Below are 24,633 nucleotides of genomic sequence, written 5' to 3' on the forward strand. Positions count from 1 at the left end.
TTTGTGGAAAGCAACGCGTGATGCATTTTTCAGGATTCTTTGAGTAATAGAAAGGTTGAAAAAAATCTTACCAACCAATTTTGAACAGTAGTGTATATTTGATGCCTCTTTTTCTGTTACGGTTATATATGAAACTGTATTTGTTGGAGTATATCCTGTACTATTGTTATATGACAAGGGCCTGTTTTTCCCCATTGATTTTTGAACAGTCCTCGTTCAGCCGGTCCTGTCACCTCAGTTTGATGGTCCAATCGGGTTAAGGATCAGACATTGGCCTCCAGAAGTTCCAGAAATAGTTTGTGCATGGGAACGCGTCCACCCTGTTTGATGCTGAAGAAGTACCGCACGGCTTTGGCAGAGGTTTGGCGGAGGAGCGGAAGGGTCATGATGAGTTTCCCCGCCCGTCGAGGGTCCTCCCTGTGATGGACACATTCGTAATCCAGAAGAGCCTCATGAAGAGAGTCCTGAAGACCCTGAACCGCCTCCACGTCCTCTATATGCATCGAGTCTGAGAGAGGAAATCAAAACATCATTCGTCTTAAAGGGTTAGTTCACCCAAAAATGAACGTTTTCATTGGGCCGATTTCAAAACAAAGTTTTGAATCGTTATGAATCAAAGATTCATGATTCGGATCGCCAATGTCACGTGATTTCAGCAGTTTGACACACGATCCGAATCATGAATCAATATGCTGATTTATAATGGTTCGAAGCTTTGTTTTGAAATCGGCCATCACTATATAAGTCGATATTTATTGTTTTTTCGCACAAAATCTATTCTCATGGCTTCATAAAATGATTGTAGAGCCGCTGTAGCGAGGTGGGCTTTGTAACGACGTCTTTAGTGCCTTTATGGGTCTTGAGAGAGGAAATTACATTGTTGTCAATGAAGGCCTTTCTGAGCCATCGGATTTCAACTAAAATATCTTCATCTGTGTTCTGTGTTCTAAGTCTTACGGGTGTTGAACTACATTAGGGTAAGTAATTCATGACAGAATTTTCATTTTTGGGTGAACTAACCCTTTAAATAAATGCTGAACGATTTTTTTCTGCATTTCTTTCAAAAATTGACTGTAAATAATGTAGTGTGTTGCAATAATGTGATAATAATAATGTGTTAAAGGTGAAGCATTTACGATTTTTTTAATCTTTATTGTTCATTGACTGTCCATTAATGGGTCAATGATCAAAACACAGATGAGTAGATCGAGTTCATCAAAACCCCCAAAGCTTCACAGTCCTGTAGCTCATCCTGAGTCCACATTTCATTCAGTAACATTAGGCAGTTTTGACATATATGCTGTTTAATGTTGATGGTCGGTTTTTTTTACATGTGCATCTGCTTACATATGATTTCTACTTCTTCTTTGCATGTGTTTTATTTAGGAGAGTCTGTATTCATTAATAAGATGCATAATAGCATCCCCCTACCATATAATAGTAAAAACACGAAAAGCCAGAAATTTTCGTCAATGGCGGGAAAAGAGTTAACCTATAAGCTGTGTCCCAATTCAGAGGCTGCATCCTTCGAAGGCCGTAAAGGTCAGACAGAGTGTTGTTAAATGGGGCGGTTTAGCCTACAGAGGATTGCTCTTGTCGCCTAGCAACTATGACAGCTGCCATTGAAGAGTAGCAGTAATGTTTGTACTGGACTTTTTTAAACGTTATATTAAACTATCAGAAAACAAAACAGGGTTCACAAACTGTCTAAATATGTTCACCATGGTCCACTTATGTAGCCCGGCTCTGCCCTCCTACGTACTTCCGCTCAATTTTAATTTTCCTTCAGTACTACGTCTGGGACTGCTGTGTAGTCTTAGGTTTTCTCCGAACAAATTTTTACCGGTCCAATCAGCGAACAGAGGGAGTGGCTGAGAACAATGACGTTGATGTCGAGCGCTAGTTTGAGATGTAGTTCAGCAATGGCGGCGGAGAAAGATGCAAACTAAACCATTTATTGCATTGTGGCACCGCTGCCGAATATCCAGAAGTTAAAGCCGTGCAATAACAGTCTTTGCTGGGGTTTGTTGGTGGCCATGATGTTGTGGCCCTTCAAAAGGGTAAATTCGGGAAAAGTTTGATTTTCCAGATCGCTTCGTTAGTGATGAAGGAGTTGCTGAAGCCCTATTCGGACGGTAGCTGTTTCTCGTGGGGTCGGAAGGTGTTGCCATCATTTAAGTTACGGGGGCTAGGCAGTTATTTTATTGCCGTCCGTCTCTCGCCACCCGCGTAAAAATCCCCGGCCGAGTTACCTACTGCTTTTGACAAACGCAAGGTCGTGTGGTGATGTAATATCTGTCTGAATCCACATCTCTGAGTTTTCAACAATATATCACTTCAAAATTCACTGTTTATAATCATTTTTGACCACTGCAGAACACCATATGGTTGCTTTGCTGTTATTAGGATGCATTTATAGACTTGTATTTCCTTAAAATGCTGGCAAGTATTTAGAAGAGCAATATATTTAATCACCGCTCAAACAAATTAAAATAAAAGCATTTAAACATTTGAATTAGTCCATTATTTATAGCAGCATTTATTATCATACCAAGCATATGACATTTTATTTACAGCATACAATCATGTTACGGACCACGTGAGCGCCGCGTTCCCGATCACAAAATCCTTCCCGTTCTCCTGTCCACCGTGGCATGAATAAATCACAATCCGAATGCACGAGTTTTAGGTTTTATCCTATAGTTTTATTACTGAGGTGGCACTTCATGTGCACTTTTATTTTGTCGGATTTCCATGAGTGAAACAGGCGAAGGGCGCATGACATACGTCACGACCAAACGTTAGCGATTGGTTATGGCAGATCCAGAGTGGTTCAGGGCAGATCCAATAGTTTTAAACCTCAACAGGGTGCCCGCCTTTGCGGAAATAAACGCTTGTCAATGGAGAGTGGCCAGACTCTATGTACAAATGAAATGTATGACAGTCTTTTAAAACCAGGCTACCACTTATGTACATAAAAAAGAGAATATAAACCATATAAAAATCACATATTAGTAAGATCTAAGTAAACATTTGAACTGATTATTATTATTTTTATATTTGTATCATTAGATATTCAAGTAAGCTGAAACCCAGTACTTACATTTAAAAGTATAATCCGTCATTGCCCGGGCAACGAAGGACGCATTGATTTGAAGGAGCTTTCAAATTGGGGACGCATTTGATTTGAAGGAGCTTTCAAAAGGAAAAGGAAAGCCTTCGTTGCCGCTGTGACGCAATTGGCGTTCAAAGGATGCAGCCTCAGAATTGGGACTCGGCTATAGTGAGAGTTTGGGGCGTGGCTACTGTAGCAGGCGGAGTCAGACAGTGAGAAGCCACTGTGGGACCATGACTTAACATTACATGGCGTTCAGCTTCAGTTACAGGAAGCAAGCCAAATTTCCTTCCACCTTCAAAGATTAAACAGGTCACGAACACGTCAAAGCGAACAGGGAATTGCGACGCAACGCTACAATCAAAATACGATAGAATTCATCATCCGATGCCGCCCACACTGATGCGCTTTTCTCTCAATAACAAAATTAACACAACAAAAACGAGAAAACATATGAGGCACACCGCATGAAATGAACTTAAATTCAAGATCGATCTTAAAATATGATTTATTTTTGTAATTTCAAAAGCCATTTGAAACATTTTTGGTGTAAAACATGTTCTTTGCAAGTATCTGTCTCACTTACCAGAGTTAGCGAGAGCGATGGCTTTCAGAGTGACGAACTCTTCTCTCTCCAGCCTCATGGATCTGTACCTGCGCACCAGCTGTAATATGGCCACGTGGAGCTCCAGCAGACCTGCTGATTTTGCCTGTTCAGCATCCATGATGTAATCCTCCGCAAACACCAGCTTGTCCTCGCAGGGCAGCGAGCTGAATGCCACACGCAGGATGAGGATCTCCATCCAAGCGCTCTGCAGGAGACTCATCTGATCAGACAGACAGAGGCTGGAGAAACCTGCAGGAGTATTTGAGCAACTGGTCAGATGAGCTCATAGATCAGAGCAGTTTTTTTTTAAATTTATTTTTAATTTATTGTTATTTAAAAAAAAAGAACGATAACAGTTTACAATAAGATTTCATTATTTAACATTCGTTAACTAATTTAGTTATCATGAACTACAAATGAACAATACTTAGACAGCATAATATTAAATAAAAATGCTTCAGATAAAGATTGTATCAACTGCATGGTTACACCAGAAGGGGGCAACAAGTGACTGTTAAAAACTCAAACCGATTATTAACTAATTAAAACACTCAGATTAAAGCCGCACTTGGCAACTTTTGCTCTCGGGGTCCCCCTACAGTTGGGAAAAAATAATGTCCTCAACTACTGTCGTAAGCTCTGTCATCCTACAACAGGGGATGCCATCGCGCGTGCATTTGTTGACATGACAGCCCTGATAGCCCTGAACTAGTGATGCGCGGGTCGTCTCATAACCCGCGGACCCCGTATGTCTATTTAATGGTCGCGGGTGCGGGGCGGGTTGTAAAAATATATACAGTGGTGCGGGGCGGGCCAAATAACTTCATAAAAGCGGCGCCGCGGGTTGGTGCAGCACTAACAGTTCCCCTGAACACTGCAGGAGGAGTTCACATGCAGGTGTTCTTCTGGCGGCGCGTGTGAAATGTCTTCATCCCAGGTACAGTCAGTGGCATATGTTTCAGCATGTCATATGAATATAATTTTATGGGTTTTATTTTTTTCAAAAGCCAAATAATCACGATGCTCACGTTTACAAGTCAGCGTCATTATAGTTGTCTATTGGTTAGCGTTTTACAGAATCTATATGATACTTCAGTTCAATGTTTGAGTGGTAGGTAATCACCGTAACAGGCAGGACAGCATCGGTCGGGCACGCCTCCTTCAGCTCACGCCGACGAGCAAACGCTGGCCTAATGCTGATCCTCGTCCTGCCTTTAATCCCATCACTTTTTCGTTTCCTCTTATTGCTTTCCTCCAACAAAACCTTTTCTTTCTTATTTGTCTCTGCTGCTTCGGACATGACTATATTATCCGCCGAACAAAGTTGGGCTCGCACGTCCGAATGTAAGGAAGTGTGTGTGTTGGTGGAAGTGACGTATATGCCGTAAAGCAGTCGAATTTTGTAGTTCTTTTTGTTCTCGGGTTACTACCCGAAACCCGAAGTTTAAAAGTATGATTAAAAACGATACAGACCCCATCAGGCTATGGCAGACGTGTCATTCAACCTATTGTAAGTCGATGCATCATCACAAGAGTCTTGAAAATATATTATGAAGGTTGAAAAGTTACCTAGTGCTGATTTAATGCAACAATTTTTAAATAGACTACAGCAATTACCATTTTGTAAGAAACTTGAGTAAATGACATGATATTTAGTTAGTAATCACCCAAGTAATTAAACTACTAATCAGCTAAATAAGCAATGCTAAAACAACTACATTCAGCGAAATAACCAATCAATATCTATTATCTGAATCAACTTATTTCTAATTTTGTCTAACTCAACTAGTTTCCTAAACAACTAATCATCTAAATAAGTACATAATTAGCTATATAACTAAAACAACTAGTTAGTGAAGTAACTAAATAACACATAAATAAGCAAATAATTGGCTAAAAAGCTAAAGCAACTAATCAGCTACATAAATAGAAAAAGTAATTAATCGCCTAAATAACTATTTAATTTCTAAATAAATACAACCAAATAACTGCCTGTGACATGTTGAATCAGCTCATAAAATAATATTTTACTAACTAACTAGCTATTTTTAGAGCTAGTTTCTATACAGTTTCAGACTGGACTGTGACCTCTGCTAGGAAAGGGAGCTCGCTCTCTCTGTGTGTGTGTGTGTGTGTGACAGGGGTTTGTCCCCTGAAGAATCTCTCTCATTCACGTTCTCTCACACTTAATTAAAAAGCCAGTGATTAGTTTGGTGTGGCGAGGGAGGAGAGGAGCTTTGATTTGATTTTTTCACCCATCGCTGATGTTTATCAGAGGCTGTAATGACTCGTATCTCTCGCTCTCTCTCCTCCTGAGTGACGTTCATTAGCTGATTGGATCTCCGCGCTGATCGATCGTGGGCTGAATGAGGCAGCGCTGCCGTTCAGGCTGTGCTCCGGAGACGCGGCCGTATCGACGTCTGTGAAACGTGTTAACGGAATCAAAGGGCCCTCGTGACACTCAAACAACACAAATAAACAACCCAGGAGCCATTTAAATCAGCAATGTCATCTTCTATTGTGCGTCCTGCTTCAGACGCCAGGGAAAAGACAATGCTGCTGTCAAACACACACACACTTAGCATTGCAATGTTGACATGAACACACAACCGCTCAAGTGTTTGTAAAACACACATACACACACACAAGCATGCTTGTGTTACACTTTGGGGACAAAACTGTTCGCAGAAGTGAGATACGCCTGACAATAGTAAAAATAAGATTTCAATGTTGTTATATAATGTTTAAAAAGTAAACACTGAAATCTTGTGATGTTTTGTTTTTTTTAGTTAAATGAACTGTAAACTAAATAATACTAAACATCCCTAAAATAAATTACACTGAGAAGCAAAAGTACACAAGAAAGTAAGACAAAAAATCATTAAATTATTGAAGAATAGCAATCCATATAAAACTATATAAAAACATACACTGAAATGTATTCTTACTCAAACATTATGCAAAAGGTGTTGAATGGTGTACAGTGTACACAGAAACTGACTGATACTATTAGAAGTATGTACATGACAGACCCATTCTGACAGGGTTGAAGTAATAATTATAATACTTATTATTGCAATTTAAGCATGAAAAGTAATGTATGTTAATACATCGATATTGTAATAAGCAAACACTAAATAAAATATATAAATATTATAAATAAAAATATTAAAAAACACTGAAAAACATAAATTAATATAAAATATATATAATATTATAACCTATATAATAGATCCATCATTAAAACAACAAAAAATGTATAATTATATATACGCCTACTGCATGTATGAATTTATCAAGATATATTCTCAGAAAACAAATTTTAATATCCCAAGTAGATTCATCTTGTTTTAAGTTTGTATAAATTTTTACTGGAAAATACTGATTACAACATGTTTTGCTTTTAATTACATTATAATTGTTGTAGTCATTATAATTAAACTTATACAAAAACAGTTTGCTGTATAACCTCATGCAGATGTGTGTAATATTCACTCACATTTCTCTGTCCATATGTAAATTAATGGTGTTTATTTACCAAATACTGTAATCCCGTGCACTAAACTATGGCATCTAATCAGTCACGTGTTATGGAGAAAATTACACACACACACACACACACACACACACACACACACACACACACACACACACACACACACACACACACACACACACACACACACACACACACACACACACACACACACACCTGGTTTTGTGGTTTGTTTTGTAAGCATTACTACAGAGGTCAGTATCAACACAAAAACAGGTGCTGGCCAGTTGTCTGTGTGTGTGTAGAGGTTTATATTTCACTAAGAGATCACCTAAATTGTGGGCAATGGATTAAAATACTACATTTTATTGAAAATGTAAAAATGCAGAAAGTTTTCTGTGATGGGTAGGTTTATGGAATATTATATACAGTAGTTTGTACAGTATAAAAACCATTACGCCTATGGAGAGTCCCCACAGAGATGGCGAAACCGTGTGTGTGTGTGTGTTTGTGTGTGTGTGTGTGTGTAGTTGTAGAAGAATCTGACAAAATCTCAGAGCATGAGGGCAGAGGACGTTACTCTGGAAATTGATTCATAAATAAAGAAATGTTTTTTTAATTCTCTGAAAACATCCAATGTGTTTGTCATTCTAGTTGTTTACCAGACACACACATCTAAACTAGCAGTACTTTATCTCTGTGTATCCAAAACAGATAGTAGATAAAACATGTTTGTGTGTGTGTGTGTGTGTAATCGAAGTCTCTTTGGCATGTCAGTTTCGAGGGTGTGTACCTGGTATGTGTTTGGCCCAGCTGATGTTCAACACGAGCTCTCTGTCGGCGAGGTCACACAGGGTCGTCAGAGCTTTAATGTCACTGTCGGGGAGCGCGGGGTCAGGCATGGCACACACTTTCTCTGGTTCTGCCCCCAACAGGAGGGTCACCACCTTATTCTCCCCCTGACCGCTGCAGGACACTAAAGAAAGACCCAGAGCAGATTATTAACACACATACTGAGACGCAGATGTGTCTGGCTGAAGTGCAGTGTGCTTCTTACGTGGTTTTCTGAGAGGTGGCGTTACGCTGAGGTAGACACTGGAATCAGAGTCAATTCTCCTCTTGTATTTCTGCCGTCCTCCTCGCACCCGGTCCAAACGCACACCTGTATTCACAATCACACACACAAGTATGCTTGTGTTACACTTTGGGGACAAAACGGTTCGCAGAAGTGAGCTACGCCTGACAATAGTAAAAATAAGATTTCAATGTTGTTATATAATGTTTAAAAAGTAAACACTGAAATCTTGTGATGTTTTGGTTTTTTTAGTCAAATGAACTGTAAACTAAATAATACTAAACATCCCTAAAAAAGATAAATTACACTGAGAAGCAAAAGTACACAAGAAAGTAAGACAAAAAATCATTAAATTACTGAAGAATAGCAATCCATATAAAACTATATAAAAATATACACTGAAATGTATTCTTACTCAGAAACATTATGTAAAATGTAGTGGTGCACACACACACACACACACACACACACACACACACAATGAAGAGAATAATGTTGATTCTGTAAATGTAAATTAAGTGTGGACTGTTGTTTATAATTACAATTTATTAAATTTATTACCAAATCCACAGAAACTGGCTGATACTACTAGAATTTACTTTATTCAAAATATAAGTTTAGACCTATTTAGAAAGGTTTGCAATGATAATTGTTATTGTTATTATTGCAATGTAAGCATTATAACAGTGTATGAAAATACATGCAAGACAGAAATATAAAAATAAACATACATTTAAAATAGAATGTATTATAATAATAAAAAAATGTTAAAAAAAAACATTCATAATTCAAATGTTTTTTAAAGAGTCATAATTTGTTTTTGCAGTCATAATTTGTGTAGTCAGTATAATTAACTTTATATAAAAACAACAGAAGTCTGCTGTATGTTCAGACTCTTATTTTGATATTCTGGTGTCTGTCCTGCAGTTCCTGTTTCCCTGCACTGTAACTGTTTAGGTTTCCTTGGTTACTGATTATGTCCTCATTTGTTTCCTTGGTTGCGCATTATCATCATCTGCCTATTATGTTTGCAAGGTATACACTTCACTGGCCATTTTAATAGTTACACCTGTTCAACTGCTCATTAACACAAATATCTAATCAGTCTATCACATGGCAGCAACTAGGCATGTAGGCATGGTGAAGACGATCTACTGAAGTTTAAACTGAGCATCAGAACAGGGAAGAAAGGAGATTTAAGTGACTTTGAATGTGGTGTGGTTGTTGGTGCAAAACGGGCTGGTCTGAGTATTTCAGAAACTGTTGATCTGGGATTTTCACACACAACCATCTCTAGAGTTTACAGAGAATGGTCAGAAAAAGAGAGAATATTTAGTGAGCAGCAGTTCTGTGGTAATGCCAGCGGTCAGAGAAGAATGGCCAGACTGGTTCAGATGATAGAAAGGCAACAGTAACTCCAATAAGCACTCGTCGTTACCACCAAAGTCTGCAGAAAAGCATCTCTGCATGCCTGAAGCAGACGGGCTACAGCAGCAGCATACACACCGGTGTTACTCCTGTCATCTGAGAACAGCAAACTAAGGCTACAATTCACACACGCTCACCAAAACTGGACAATAGATTTGGAAAACCATCTCATAAGTCTCGACATTCAGATGGGAGAGTCAGACTTTGGCGTAAACATAAAGAAAGCATGAGTCCATCCTCCTTTATATCAACGGTTCAGGCTACTGGTGTAATGGCCTACATGAGTATTGTTGCTGACCATGTTCGCCCTTTATGACCACTGGCTACTTCCAGCAGGAAAACACCACATCACAAAGCTCAAATCATCTCAAACTGGTTTCTCGAGCCTGACAGTGAGTTCACTAAACTCAAACGGCCTCCACAGTCATCAGATCTCAGTCCTTTGGGATGTGCTGGGACGGGATATTCGCATCATATGCAAATCTGCAGCAACTGTGAGAAGCTCTCATGACCATATGGACCAAAATATCTGAGGAATGTTTCCAGCACCTTGTTGAATCTGTGGCACGAAGAATTAAGGCAGTTCTAAAGGCAAAATGGATGCAACAAACTAGCAAAGTGTACCTAATAAAGTGGCCGGTGATTATATATACTCCTGTTTCAGATCAGTTCTTTGTCATTACTCTTGAGCGTTAGGGATTCTGACTAAGACTATTTTGCTACTCCTACGTCTCCTCGTCTGTGCTGCAGACCCTTGCACTAGTGTTAGTTTGATTGCTTCTATTGTTCTCGCTTTGGATAAAAGCGTCTGCTAAATGATTAAATGCAAAATGTAATACCCGTGACAGCTGTATGTCTAACAATGTAGATTCAGGGGTAAGAAAAATAACTTGTTCATTATGTAGAACAAATAAAATATATACAGTTCAGTTGAAATAAATCTCCATCCGTTTGTGTTTACAAATTATTTTGGCAGCATTTTGAGAAAGCAGGTGCGCTGAAACAAAATCAGGCCAGCAAAAATACGACTCCACACCTGCACTAATATAACACTTTTTGCTGACTGCTTCACTTTTATCTGATTATATTTATTATTTCTATCTACGGTTGTGTATATGAAAGCACTAAAGAAAATTCCAGAAGCCTTGGATATATGCTTAATATCAGATACTTTTATAGCCAAACAAATCAAAAGCTCCTGCGTGCACGTGGAGTGTCATTCATGTGTGCCATTTTCTCACAAAACCTGGCAAGAATGTGCCCACATCATTAAAAGAAATAAAGACATTTTGCTTAAATCAGTAGTTCTCAAATTGTGAAAATATGTTCTGATGCAGGAAACAAAATGCTGAATGCAAATACTACAAAACAAACCATATAATCAGGCATAATTAGGATTTTACGACAGTGAAGCACATTTAATTCTCATACATTCTCATGAAGACAAGATCAAAAAAATTATATTTATGCTAATCTTAATTTTGAAAATGATTGTATTACAGCAACAGGAATTTAAGGGGAATTGTCACTTTAAATCATTTAAATAAAGACCCATCAAAAGTAAAAACATCCTGACATTACAGTAATGAGAGTTTGTGGAGAACGTGCTTAAATTTCATGAACATTCAGACTTCATTTTCCATATGCAAATCTTTTTGCCTTTAGGTTTTGTGGTGAAATGTGACAGTTATTTCTGAGAATCCTACACACACACACACACACGCACGCACGCACACACGCACGCACACACTCTCTCACCTTCTCTCAGCATTCCCACAGACAGACACTTAGTGAAGCGGCAGGCCTGACAGGACTTCCTCCTCCTTTTAGTGATCTCACAATCTCTGCTGACTGAACAACTGTACTCTATATTCCCTGAGAGAGACACACAGACAGACATCATCAGGACCAGCATCTAGCCAAATCTATGTATCTGCTTAAAGGGGCGGTTGCATGCGATTTTACTTTTTTAACTTTAGTTAGTGTGTAATGTTGCTGCTTGAGCATAACCAGTATCTGCAAAGTTACAGCGCTGGAAGTTCAATGCAAACGGAGATATTGTCTTTTAAAGTTACGGCAGCTTATTGCCTACAAAAACAGCCAATAAAAATACAGGAAACTACATTTGGCCATCTAACCAATCTAAGACCATTGCGTTTTTCAGAGGGATGGGCTTCACAGAAGCAGGAAGCAAACGAGCCGTTCAAAGGACAGTGGAGACAGCGGTGTGGAATAAAGGGAGAATAGAAGAAAAATATGACATTAAAGACATTAAGACATATTATACTGCGCCCCATTAACACAACCAAGACTAAAAAAAAACTCATGGAACCACCCCTTTAATATTTTAGTGGAAACTGTGATACATTTTTTATGGAAACAGGCATCCGGTCCTGACCTTGAATGGTGCGTTTGAAGAAGGCTTTGCAGGCCTCACAGGAAGCCACTCCATAGTGGAAGCCAGATGCAACATCTCCACACACCAGACACACACGTTTGTGGCCTGAGCTCAGCCCGTGTCCGCTCTTCACCTGCGCTTCCTCCAGGAGTCTGCAGGGGGCGCCAGGAGGCCTGAGCACAGCCTCAACCGCAGAGTACGAGCCGGGGGAGTCCAGACCTGTTGGGTTCCTTTGGGTTCCTTTAGTCGCTGAACTGTAGCTGCTCCCAGCATCCGACGACGCCCCGGGACTGTGCTGGGTCAGACTGTCCGACAGGGAGGAAGGACTCGATGGTTCGGTCTTGATGTATGTGGGACAGTGGCTGTTGAGTGACATCAGGTCCAGAAAGCTTTTGGAAATAAAAAAAAAGAATAATGAGAATTAAGAAACGGGGACGAATAATAAGAATTGAGGGAAGGAGACAAATACATGTGTGCATTTTCTTTATTACATTAACCCCTGGTTTCACAGACAAGGCTTAAGCTAGTCCCAGACTAAAATGCATGTTTTTTAACAGAAAGCACCTATATCTCTTAAAATATGTCACGGCCATTGTTTTGTTTTAAAGGAGTGGCTCCGTGGTTTGTTTCTAGGCTTGGTTGTGTTTATAGGGCAAATATAATATGTCTTAATACTTCTCTTTTTTGTTGTAAAACGCCATATTTTTCTCATATTTGACCTTTATTCCACACCGCTGTCTCCACTGTCCTTTGAACGACTTGTTTGCTTCCTGCTTCTATGAAGCCCATCCCACTGAATAACGCAATGGTCTTAGATTGGTTAGATGGCCAAATGTAGTTTTATTGGCTGAAGTGCCAAGCACAGGTGGTCCGGAAACGCCACGCCCCTTCCCATTACGGGCAGAAGTCACATCTGCAGTGACTAGCAAGGGTTTATGATGTCACCAACCCAGGAAGAAGCTCGTTGTAGTCCAAACCGGCCATTTTTGTAGGCAATAAACTGCCATAACTTTAAAAGACAATATCTCCATTTGAATTTAACTTTCAGCGCTGTAACTTTGCAGTTACTGTTTATGCTCAAGCAGCAACATTACACACTAACTAAAGTTAAAAAAGGGAAATTGCATGCAACCACCCCTTTAAGATGCACACCAGTGATGTTTTTTTCTAAGGCACGTTTTTATAAAAGCTACTTAAATGTCCTAATTGAACTAAAGCCTAATCCTGGTTTAGTCTAAGCCCTGTCTGTGAAACTGAGCCTAAATTAGATTACTATTACACAGTTAAATGTCTACATGAATGCACATAAATCATACTTAAAAAAAACTGATTTGACCAGAAAATACATGTAATTACACAGCATAACATTGCATAAATGTTGTTGTTCTATCAATTAAATTAACTCATAATGCAACTATATTAAAGACAATACTTTTAAAAACACTATTGTTTGAATTAAAATACAAGATACTGTAACATTGTTTTTTTATGAGTAAAATAAAAAATATGAGTCACCTTAAAATTTACAGTGAAAAACTGAAAATATATATTTTTAAATTGAATTATTCAGTATTAAATTATATAATATAAATTTATTTAAAATGCAACTCAAATAAATTATATATTCATCAAAAAACCCTGACAAAATATATCATGGTTTCCAAAAATGAAGCAGCACAAAAAATATTTTACATAAAATATGAAGCAGCACAACCGTTTTCAACGCTGATAATAATCAGAAATGTCTCTTGAGCAGCAAATGAGAATGATTTCTGAAGGATCATGATGCTCAAAATTCAGCTTTGTATCTCAGGAATAAATTACAGTTCTTTTCATTTGCAATACTTACAGTTTTTACTGAATTTGATCAAATAATGCAGCCTCGTTGAGCAGAAGAGACATATGTCAAATCATGATTTTTTTTAAAAATAAAGCATTAAAGCTAATAGCAATAAAAGCATTTTTTAACATCACGTGTTACCCTGATGGTGTTTTGTCCTTGTGTAGGTCACGCGTGCATGTTCTACAAACTGTTTATGTTTATTATGTTTGTATTTTCATTAGCCATGGTTGATGAAAAGACAAATTTGATGAACTTTAACCCTTTTTACTGTAAATTTACCAGGATGTTTTACAGTGCATGAGACCTGAAATGAGCTGCAATCTGACAGAACGGCAGTTTTGTGATTTTCCTTTTTATCAGCACAACTAAATAATTCCCACCATGTCAGATGTAGTGTTTACAGCCCACACAGCACCTGAACACACCTGTTCTCACACTCACACACACGCGCGCACACATGCACCCGCGCTGTGTGTGTCTGCCAGTAACGTGATCTAAAGCCCATCAGGGTTTTTGTCTGGGATCCAGAGGAATTACCTGCAACTCCATCACACATCTCAAATCCTATTGCTGTAAGATGGCCCGTGAACGCTGCCAGAATGTGCGCTTATTACGTAGATAAACAGCAGGATTGTATTTGAGATTTTTCCAGTTTCTCAACTCTTTTAACGTGAGGGTTAGAGCACTGCAACTAACATCATGCCTTTCAGTATATACAGGAATAATAATCTTTTAACCAACTGTTAAAAATGAAGGTTGATCAATTGAACCATCATGTACAAAATGACACTATGGAAATAAAACAGGATCTCTTATTGTATCATTTCTTATTGGAACCTTTACTCATAAATTATCTTGGTCTGATTGCAGTTGCAAGTGGACGCTGCATCTAAAAATATGTATGATTAATATTGCAGTTGCTGATTTATGAAAAAAACACCTTTATTCCATATACTATTTTATCTGATCTTTGTGAGTCAAATTATAGCCTATAATTCAACAGTCTTGAATGGAATATATAGCTATCTTGAGATCAAATTTAATATATATATATATATATATATATATATATATATATATATATATATATATATATATATATATGTATGTATGTATGTATGTATGTATGTATGTATGTATGTATGTATGTATGTATGTATGTATGTATATATATATATATATATATGTATATATATATATATATATATATATATATATATATATATATATATATATATATATATATATATATATATATATATATATATATATATATATATGTTTTTTTTAAATGGTCTTTAATGGGCATGTTTTATTCTCTTACACGTTTCAAGATGCACATATTATCTGAATAAATCAACAATATAATATAATATTATATATATATATATATATATATATATATATATATATATATATATATATATGTATATATATATATATATATATATATATATATATATATATATATATACACACACACCTTTCTATAATAAAGTTACAGTTAACCAAATTAAGTACAATAAAAACAAGAAGTACATATAAAAGCCTGGTTATGTATGTATAAAGTTGTAAATGATTAAAGTTACTTACTTGTTCTGTTCAGAAGGGAAGGAAAAAGATTCCGGGTGATAAAACTGCACTAGATCCATGAGATTGCTGAGAATAAAACCATAACCTGAGGAGACGCTTTTGAAATCAAATCTCTCACTTATTTTCTTCTATAATGAGGTTTTGTTGTAAACACACGCTCGTCTGTTTCTCTTCAGTGCGTTTCTTTCTGCCACCGCAGCGGAGCACCGCTCACGAATATAGAATAAACCTTTCGGGTTATTCCCGCCTTATTATCGACGTCACCGGATAATTGACCACTGAGAGCGCGCTCTAATGAATATTCATGAACACCTCAGGTGAGCGTGAAAGACAGACACTGAAGAGATAAGACCCAAAAAAACTATTACGCTGTCGTTAATTCAACGCTCTATTGCACGATATTTAAAAAGAATGCGTCAACGTTGACAAAGTCCTTTACTCTCTAACCAGCCTTTAAACCACTTGATATAGCTGTACAGAAATACTGTAGCATTATCATGGTACAATGATGGTATCAGTTGTTAATACCATGGTACTTTGATATACTCTCATGGTAACGTGATACCTACCTCCACACTTTTTCCACTGGACCTTCTTCACAGACTGTGATGAAGCGTTTTAATGCTCATCAACATGGTCAAAGTTTTTTATTATTTCATTTTTATTATAAAAAATATGTAGCCTACGTTTGTAACATGTAGGCTACTTTGTATTATATTAATTTACATAAAAAATATAAAAAATAAAAACTACACTGTAAAAAATTACTTAAAAAAAGTTACCTGGTTGCCTTAAAATTGTGAGTTTATTGAAATTAAAATTTTGAGTTAATACAATGAAATTTTTTGAGATTCGACAACCTTTATTATAATATTATTAAAAGATTTTGTAAGCATATAGGGTAATTGTGTGTGTTTTATTTCTGATGACGCAGTGAAAGCATGCCAAATAGTGCTATTTTCATGATTTATCAAATTTTTTATGTGGTTCGGATACAATAATATTTTGAGTTTCTATATATTAAACAAATTTCCTTCATTGTATCAACTCAAATTTTTAATTTCAGTAAACTCAATATTTTAAGGGAACCAGGTTACTTAGTTTTTTAAGTTAAACCAACAAAAAACAACTTTTTTTTTTTTACGGTGTAGTTAATGTAACTGTGAGGGTGCTCTACAACAGAATTGATATATTTTTCTTCTGACTACATCTACCAATCCCTCTCTTTTTTCCCCTCTTTTAAAAAGTTATAAAAAAACATTATTGCTATTTGAGCAAATGGGAAACAAAAAATATACTTAATGTAGTCTCTCATTCACCGCTCTTCAGCTTCTTGGAAATGTGAAAAGGATAAGACACTTTCGTTCTTCCCCGGCTAATTAGTTTAGTTAAGAGCTTTGTCAATTAATTCCGACTACAGTGGTGCTTTTAGACAACACTGCACATACACACAAATACTAAACATAAATATCCTTTACACAAAAAAAGAAAGAAAAAAAGTGTATTATTACAAAACTTTTATTACAAAAAACGAATTGCTTCAGGCACAAAAACTACCCAAACAATGGGTTGTTACATCTGACCGGAACAAAAACTACCCAAACAATCAAAACAAAAAAACAACAACAAGTGACTCAAAATGCTCAACCCAAGATTTGGGTAGAAAAATAACCCAAGGTTTTGTATCCTCAAGCAGCAGCAGATCTCAAATCAAACCAATAACCGTCATCATACGATTTTTGATCTCTTTTTCAAAAGCCTTCATGACCAAGGAGATCAAGGCATTTGGACGATAATCGTTAAAAGAATCGGGCTTACGTTTGTTTGGGTATTGGAACAATAATTGAGCTTTTCCACAGATCAGGTATCAAGCACAGTGATTCAGTGCCTTATTAAGAGGCAAGGCCTTCAACTCTCTCAGTACTTTAAATGGATTCGATTAAAAAAAAAAAGTTGCTCAGCAAACTTTTAAGAAACAATAAAGTGTTTATGCGAGATCATGGCGTTTGAAATGAGAAAGCCTTCATTATGCAGGAGGTAAACAGACAGTGTTTTCATTGGTATTAGCGGGGAAAGAGGGCAAACACACACTGAGCCGGAAAACAAAGGGAGATCTCAACGCTCTCTGTGTCCAAATCCGACGTTTACTTGATTCTGCAACTCTCTCACCATCATCTTTGTCACTGCAGACTAAACAGCAGGAAACGCTCCTCATTAAACATCCTCCTCATCCCTCCTGATTACACCCAGATCACAGACAGGTCTGGCCGCACTACACATCTCAGCTCACGGCGAAACATTTCATTCACTGCTGGTGTCATTTTTTATCATACATTTTTATAAGCCAGATAGTGCCGGCCCACATCTGGTACACGAAATGCACATATACTAGATACTTAGTTAGATACTTAGCCGACACTTTGTTGCTGTCTGGGGGTCCTGTTTGCATCAAAACTGTTAAGGTAAAAAGAAAAATAGAAAAATGTGTTTTGGATGCTCATATGCTGGTATCCTTACCTTAAAGGGATAGTTCACCCAAAAATGAAAATTGGCCCAGGATTTTCTCACCCTCAAGCCATCCTAGGTGTATATGACATACAATCGGAGTTTCTGTTTTGAAGTCCATAAAAGTGCATCCATCCTGGGGGGTCAATAAAGGCCTTCTGAAGCTAAATATATGGGTTTTTGTAGGGAAAATATCTATATTTAACATGTTATAAAGAAAAAGGTCTAGCTTCTGGCGGACCGGAATTACTGGATTACTTTTATAATGGATGGATGCAGTTTTTTGGGCTTCAAATTTTGGACTGCCATTCACTGCCATTATAAGGCTTGGAGAGCCATATAACTTGTTTGTTTTCGTCTGAAAGAAGAATGTCATATACACCTAGGATGACTTGAGGGTGAGTAAATCAAGGGGGATTTGTTTTTTGTTTTGTTTGTTTTTTTTTGGGGGGGGGGGAACTATCCCTTTAACTAGCTTAACCAGCAAGACCCTCTTGGTCAACAAGCATCATTAGGCAGATTCTAGCATATTTCAGAAACATTTTATAAAAAGATCCCATTAGTAAATCCATGAACTAATAGTGAGCAATATTATTTACAGTGTTTGTTAACATTAGTTCATAAAAATGCAACAGTTGATATTTAGTTTATAACTCAGGTTCAGGTATATTAAATAATATGAACAGATGGAAACAGATACGACTTTTAATATTAATATATGTTGAAATAACATGAACTAAGATAATGGTTATTAATGCTTTAGAAGTACCTTTTCATGCTAACTAATAATGTTAACAAAAACAGGAACAAAGCACGCACATCCCAGGAAAAAATATGCTCAGAGTTTGGGCACTTTTTTAAGAACATGTGATCCTATGAGTATAAAGGTTTGACGTTTTTAATTGTCTGATGAAGAGCAATTGCTCAAAATCATGACCCGTTTGTGAATCCACTATTAAAACATTTTGCATATTTTGAAGCTTTGGTGTGCCGCCTTTTTTCTTTTTTTTAACTAATAATGTTAACAAATGGAATTACAGTGGTGGCCAAAATTATAAGAACCAAACATGATTTAATTTAACAATATTCATGAAACATGCAGATGATGGTTTCTCTGACTGCCAAAGATCAGATGAAGTGAGTATTGTTTTTATCCACTTATAACTCTGTAATATTTGGTATGTCCACCTTTTGCAGCACTTCCCTCTGGCATAGTGTCAATATATTTCCTCTAAGAACTTCAACACTAATGTTATCCCATGCCTTCTGCAACTGAAGCCAAAGTATTTCCTTTAAATGTACAATAGATCTGTCCAGTTAATTTTACAACTGGCCTAAATGTGTTCGATGGGGTCTGGACTTTGAGGGGTGGACTCCTGTACACCATTTTCAATGTCCCAGAAGATTCTTTCAGTTGCAGTAGTTAGAAGAATGTTTTGGGTTATTATCCTTTTGTGATTGTGATTAGTTATTCCCCTTTAGCACACATTGCATTAACCTGGTATCTTGATGATTTCAGAGATCAAGAAAGTGCTTTCCAGTTTTGTGCAATATGCATTAGGTTAATAAATGTAATTTACTTTACGGTCACATTTCAAATCTCTTATCTTCCTTGAATGTGTTACCACAACTCATGGTATCATGAATTTGTCTGGATGCGTGTGTATCGGTGACAGTTGCTACCTGTGTGCTGAGTGTTATGTAATTCAGGTCTCAAAGTGATGAGCTGAGCAGGATTACATGCAGGATTTCCTCTGACTGAGACAATTCTCATCACGCTTGTCTCATGCACGTCTGTGTGACAGTGAGAGAGAGAGAGAGATGACACAGCATTAGAGCATTTTTTTAGAGAGAGAACAAATAGATATCTAAGATAAACCATTGGGCCTGAAAAATTAGGATAAAGTGCGATACCTTTAAACACATCATTGGTCTTGACATAATTAAGACCGTTTAGGCTGATCTTATTTTTCATTCTTCACAAAATGAGGGGAAAAAGATCAGCCTGAACGGTCTTAATTATGTCAAGACCAATCATGTGTTTAAAGGTATCACATTTTATCCTAATTTTTAAGGCTTAATTGTTTTGGTCGAAGAAAAAAAATAGTGTAGGAGTATCACATATTGATGCATTTGTAACCAGTGGGGATCTTCAGTTTTCAGTTTAGTGTTAATAAAGACGCTAAGATGATTTCCAACATACATTTTATCTGGCTGTTGTCTTCTTGTTTTGGTTTTGTTTATGTATTCAGCTCCCACATCTATTGAATATTTGTTGGTGTTTTTTTTATAAAGGGTTGCTTTGCCCTACATAAGACACAAAAACATTTTTACCTCTTAACTGCTAGAATTAGTGCAAAGATACTTGAGCATGAAATTAGCATTATAAGTAAATATAAACAAATATAAAAAATAAAATAAAAAGGGTACTAACCTCTGAGAATTTTCTATATCCACACAATGCCCTCATCTTTTTACCCCTCACCCGTTTGCAACCCTAAATAATTCATTTAATTTCTCATGCAAAACAGTCTGCAAATATGGATCCTCAAATAAATAATTCACAGACCTTTCTAATAATGCTGGTTTTGTCAAGATTAGCAAAAGATTTGATTATAAAATAGCGCAGTACATTTTATAATATGAAACATGACACCGCCAACTAGGGGGAGGAGGCCGCTATTGGGTTTTTAAAGTAATAATTTTAAAGTTTAAAGGTCTTTCACAGAATAAATTATTTACACGACACCGTTTTCAACTGAAAACGGAAAACATTTTAAGCATCTTGGCCGTTAATTTACACAACATGGTTTTCTGGTGGTTTTCATGGTGGACTGAAATCGCAAGCTTTTGAAAAAAATATGCCTTTATTACCGTCTCTCTCCATTGTAACAAATAGGCGAATTTGTAAAAGCGGTTACATCGTGCGCATGCGCATTACATGTTCGAGGGGCGTTTCTTCACAAAGCGATATCATACAGCCTTTTAGTCATTTTCGCAGATTCGTGGAAACGGGATCATTTTGATTATGTTGTCATATGTTTTTAGTACATCGTTGTCGTGTAAACATACACTTAGTTTTTCGATTGATACCTGTAATTCATGATGATTATGAGAGGCGAACAGTAGGCCTACTCAAGTATTTTTTCTTTCCAAGTCATTTTGTTTTTCAAGTATATGAACTTTATCAGTGTTCTTCTTTGGAAAACTTTTACTTCACAACATTCCAAAACATAATATTGTACTTTTTACAGCAATACATTTCATATTGAATATTATTTAATACTTAATTACATTAAAAAAATGAGTACTGTATACTTTTACTCAAAGTATTCAAAGTTTTACTTGTGTACAAGTAAGAAAGTACTACAGTTTAAGTGTAAGGTTTAAAGGTAAGAAAACAACAACTTTTATTTATGAAATGCAGTGCAGCAAAAGGTATGACATTATGTATTATGCTTTGGAATGTAGTTAAGTAAAAGTTTTCTAAAGAAAAACACTGATAAAGTATATACTTAAAAATGTACTTTTAATTTTTTTTTCATGGGTAAAAGTGCCCAGATAACAGAAAAAAATTAATAAATTCCATTTACATTTGGGAAAAAAACTAATTACATACCTTACAATTGTGACACCCTAAAACGTCATTCGGAAACTTTTATAGTAAATTATTTCATTCTATCTATGTATTTATTTATTGTGGCATTGACTGCATTACTTCAGAGCTAATCAGGATTCTATTGTGTTCACACCGACTCACTTACTTTTAATAAATCTTCTACATATCAGCTGCTGAGCAGGAAAGAGAGGCATTGAGTCTATTGGTATAATTTTCTGCTAGATTGCAGAGATATAATTACTCTAGAGATCAGCTGTACTGATGAGAGTATATTAGTATTGATCTGCCCACTAACAGTAATCACAATAAACACACACAGAATATGAAATAACTACCGCTAAACACATCCCTAGACATCCACAAGACAATCTACATGATAATTGAGTTCTCTTAATAAAGTTTTTCATTTACTCACCTCATGTTCTTGCAAACGTGTAGGATTTCTTTCATCCATTGGGACCACAATGGAGAAATTTAACAGAATGTCCGAGCTGCGCTATTTTTTGGAGGGAACTAACAAAATGTTGCAAAACATGCATATAAAATAATTTAAACTAATTTAGAAAATTAAAAATTTAAATCTTACATTTAAATGATTTTAAACTTAATCCTAAAAGGAACATATAGAAACGCATTGAAATTGATGGAGGATCATGGGAAAGATTCAACCTTGCGCAGAGAATGCTTTAATACTGATCTACAGTATATGATGAACATACATTACTTTGAATTCAGAACAAACACACACATCAAGACCATCACCCCGTTCCCAAAATGCACATTGGCAACAAAAAAACCTGACAAAAATACCAAAGTAAACAAATGTAGCATGTTTGGTAGTTTGGCATGTTGTACAGATAACAGGAAGAGACGAACCTAACATGTTCCTCATAATCAACGACTTGATAACTGTTTATTCTGAGTGCAAACATGGTTAAAAACACATATTCCCAAAAACAATAAAAACAAAACACTTATCTCCTCAGGACGGTACAGCCCTGCTCAAACAACGAGGGGAAGTGATGTCACATTCGGCCCAAATACTCTTCCTGTCTCAGTGACCGTTCTGCCAAGATAATAGCATCTCCAATCATCTGGGATTGTTCCTAAGAGGCATTGAAGTGTTTACCCAACAATGGCGCAATCTTCACCTCGTGACAATTAGAAATGACAGTCATCAGTAGTAAGCGTGTCACATCCTTGAATAGTTCATTCCGTCTGAACTAAGCCAATTCAGTCAATTAATCTTATTCATTACTCAAACTCTGCTGAGAAACACGTGCATTTCACAGAATCCCAAATGATACACGATGAAAATAATCAGAATGCACCCCAAACCCTCATATTATACCACTATTAAAACACTGACTGTGTTCAGTCACGTAAAAGAGCAGCAGTCACTCGCTTCAGTCGGACGCGTTTTAGCATTTCCTACATGCAGAACTGATTTCACGAGAGTCTGATTGGCTGAGGTATTGACATTCATTATTAGTGCATGACATTTGGACAAACGTCAAAAAATAGGATGCAAAAACTAAACAAATAATTATAAATTAAATGTAAAACAAATAACAAACCTCAAAAAAACAGACTAAAAAACGAATTGTATAAGGAGAGACATCGGATTTAAAAAAAAGAATATTAAATGAATACTGGAGACAAACGATAATTCGGACCGATCTTATCTGCTAAAACAGGTCTTTTTTAAGTATTTAAAAATTATTTCTGAAAAAAAGAAAGAAAGAAAAGAAACTAATAAGATATCATACTAATTTCCGCTGGTATTCACTGAGAGCTGAGGTTTGGCGGTTGGTTTGTAATTAACATCAAAATTCTTGACATCAACATCAAATCAAAACAAATAATTAATGATAGTTTGCATAAAGAAAATGAAGCTTTTAAAAAAGACCTTTTCATGACAATTAAGCACATTGTTTCCTATATTCTCATCACAAAATAAAGGTCACCATTGTACTGAATATAGTAAAATCTCATTTTAACTAAAGCATTTTCTTTTTTAAATTACAATAACAAGAATGGTGAGGTGAAATGTGCTTAATTAACATGAAAAAAATGTCAAAGCACAAAATCTTAATGGTCCAAAAAAACAGGCTTCATTTATTTATGCAAAATATAATTTCTTATTTATTTTTCCTATGATTTTCCTCATGGAATTCATCCTATTATATCAGATGGTATTATGTTTGACTTTTTGGTGCATCATGTTTTTTCCTAGAGTTAATTGAAATGGTGCTATTGAGGAGTCGGTGTGTGTGTGTGTGTGTGTGTGTGTGTGTGTGTGTGTGTGTGTGTGTGTGTGTGTGTGTGTGTGGCGGCAGTGAGGCAGCTCCAGAGTCAGTCCTGGTCTGGGCCAGTGCAGGTGTCCTATGTCATCTCATTCTGTCCATCATCTACTGGTGTTATCACCTCAGTGCTGCCTTCTGCTGGCTGGCTGGCTGCTGTTAACTCTGAGGTTAATGGAGAGAATAACGACCTGCGGGCCCGAGTCGCCGTCTCTGCGTGAGTTGCTCTCTCTGTTCTCGGCTAGAGCTCAGTTGAAGCCCAGTCCGGCTCCCTTCGGCCTCTGAGATGCACGAATCGGCTCAGTGATGCCTCTGCCATCGGGGCCCAGGCCCGACCCTGGGGTCCAGCCCATACTCTGCAGCATTCGGTTCCCCACGTTTGACTCCGGAAGAGGAGCAGCGCTCTCGCCCACCACGCCTGAGAGAGACGGAGAGAAAGGGATAATCTGCATTAAGCAGAAAAGCTCATTGATTCTTGTAATGCACTTGATGAGTGGAAAGAGTCCACAAGACCAAACTTTAGATAAACCCTGATCTGCATTAAAGCTTGAAACGCATTCAAAAAACACAGAAAATATATATAAATGTGCATAAGGGTAACATAACATGAGAATTAGATTAAAGATTAAAGGCTATATAAATAGGTGAATC

At 36.8% G+C, this 24,633-nt stretch overlaps 2 protein-coding genes across 5 annotated transcripts in view; both read right to left on the minus strand.

Moving 5' to 3' along the window:
* esrrgb (estrogen-related receptor gamma b) lies at window positions 1–21,263 on the minus strand. 3 transcript variants are annotated; one of them, XM_067418115.1, is made up of 9 exons: window positions 20,495–21,263; window positions 19,744–19,854; window positions 15,556–15,621; window positions 12,120–12,508; window positions 11,480–11,596; window positions 8,276–8,380; window positions 8,012–8,194; window positions 3,702–3,971; window positions 1–508 (listed from the first exon to the last, which is right to left on the minus strand). In XM_067418115.1, the coding sequence occupies exons 3-9, from the start codon at window positions 15,612–15,614 to the stop codon at window positions 264–266; spliced, it is 1,368 nt and encodes a 455-aa protein (XP_067274216.1). In that variant the 5' UTR covers window positions 15,615–15,621; window positions 19,744–19,854; window positions 20,495–21,263; the 3' UTR covers window positions 1–263. The 3 variants fall into 3 exon arrangements, with proteins under 3 accessions (XP_067274216.1, XP_067274217.1, XP_067274215.1); XM_067418116.1 differs by lacking the exons at window positions 15,556–15,621; window positions 20,495–21,263 and having other exon boundaries at window positions 19,744–19,965; XM_067418114.1 differs by lacking the exons at window positions 19,744–19,854; window positions 20,495–21,263 and having other exon boundaries at window positions 15,556–16,020.
* Window positions 18,559–24,633, minus strand: part of gpatch2 (G patch domain containing 2) — a 20,014-nt gene continuing 13,939 nt past the window's right edge. For both annotated transcript variants that reach the window (XM_067418113.1, XM_067418112.1), the window contains exons 10-11: window positions 22,095–24,400; window positions 18,559–19,854 (exon numbers count right to left, since the gene is read on the minus strand). In XM_067418113.1, the coding sequence (XP_067274214.1) occupies window positions 24,231–24,400 (170 nt within the window). In that variant the 3' untranslated portion in view covers window positions 18,559–19,854; window positions 22,095–24,230. The remainder of the gene's footprint in view (window positions 19,855–22,094; window positions 24,401–24,633) is intronic.

Source organism: Pseudorasbora parva, chromosome 15 (assembly GCF_024679245.1).
Source record: "Pseudorasbora parva isolate DD20220531a chromosome 15, ASM2467924v1, whole genome shotgun sequence".
Taxonomy (NCBI): Eukaryota; Metazoa; Chordata; class Actinopteri; order Cypriniformes; family Gobionidae; genus Pseudorasbora; species Pseudorasbora parva.

What these genes read in the sequence shown, in the direction of transcription:
- esrrgb (XM_067418115.1), bottom strand. Translation starts at nt 15,614, where the DNA reads ATGGATCTAGTGCAGTTTTATCACCCGGAATCTTTTTCCTTCCCTTCT. An exon ending in TTCCCTTCTGAACAGAACAA is followed by an intron (nt 12,509 to 15,555) that starts GTAAGTAACTTT and finishes TATTTCCAAAAG; the next exon opens with CTTTCTGGACCTGATGTCAC. An exon ending in TGTGGGAATGCTGAGAGAAG is followed by an intron (nt 8,381 to 11,479) that starts GTGAGAGAGTGT and finishes TTGTGAATACAG; the next exon opens with GTGTGCGTTTGGACCGGGTG.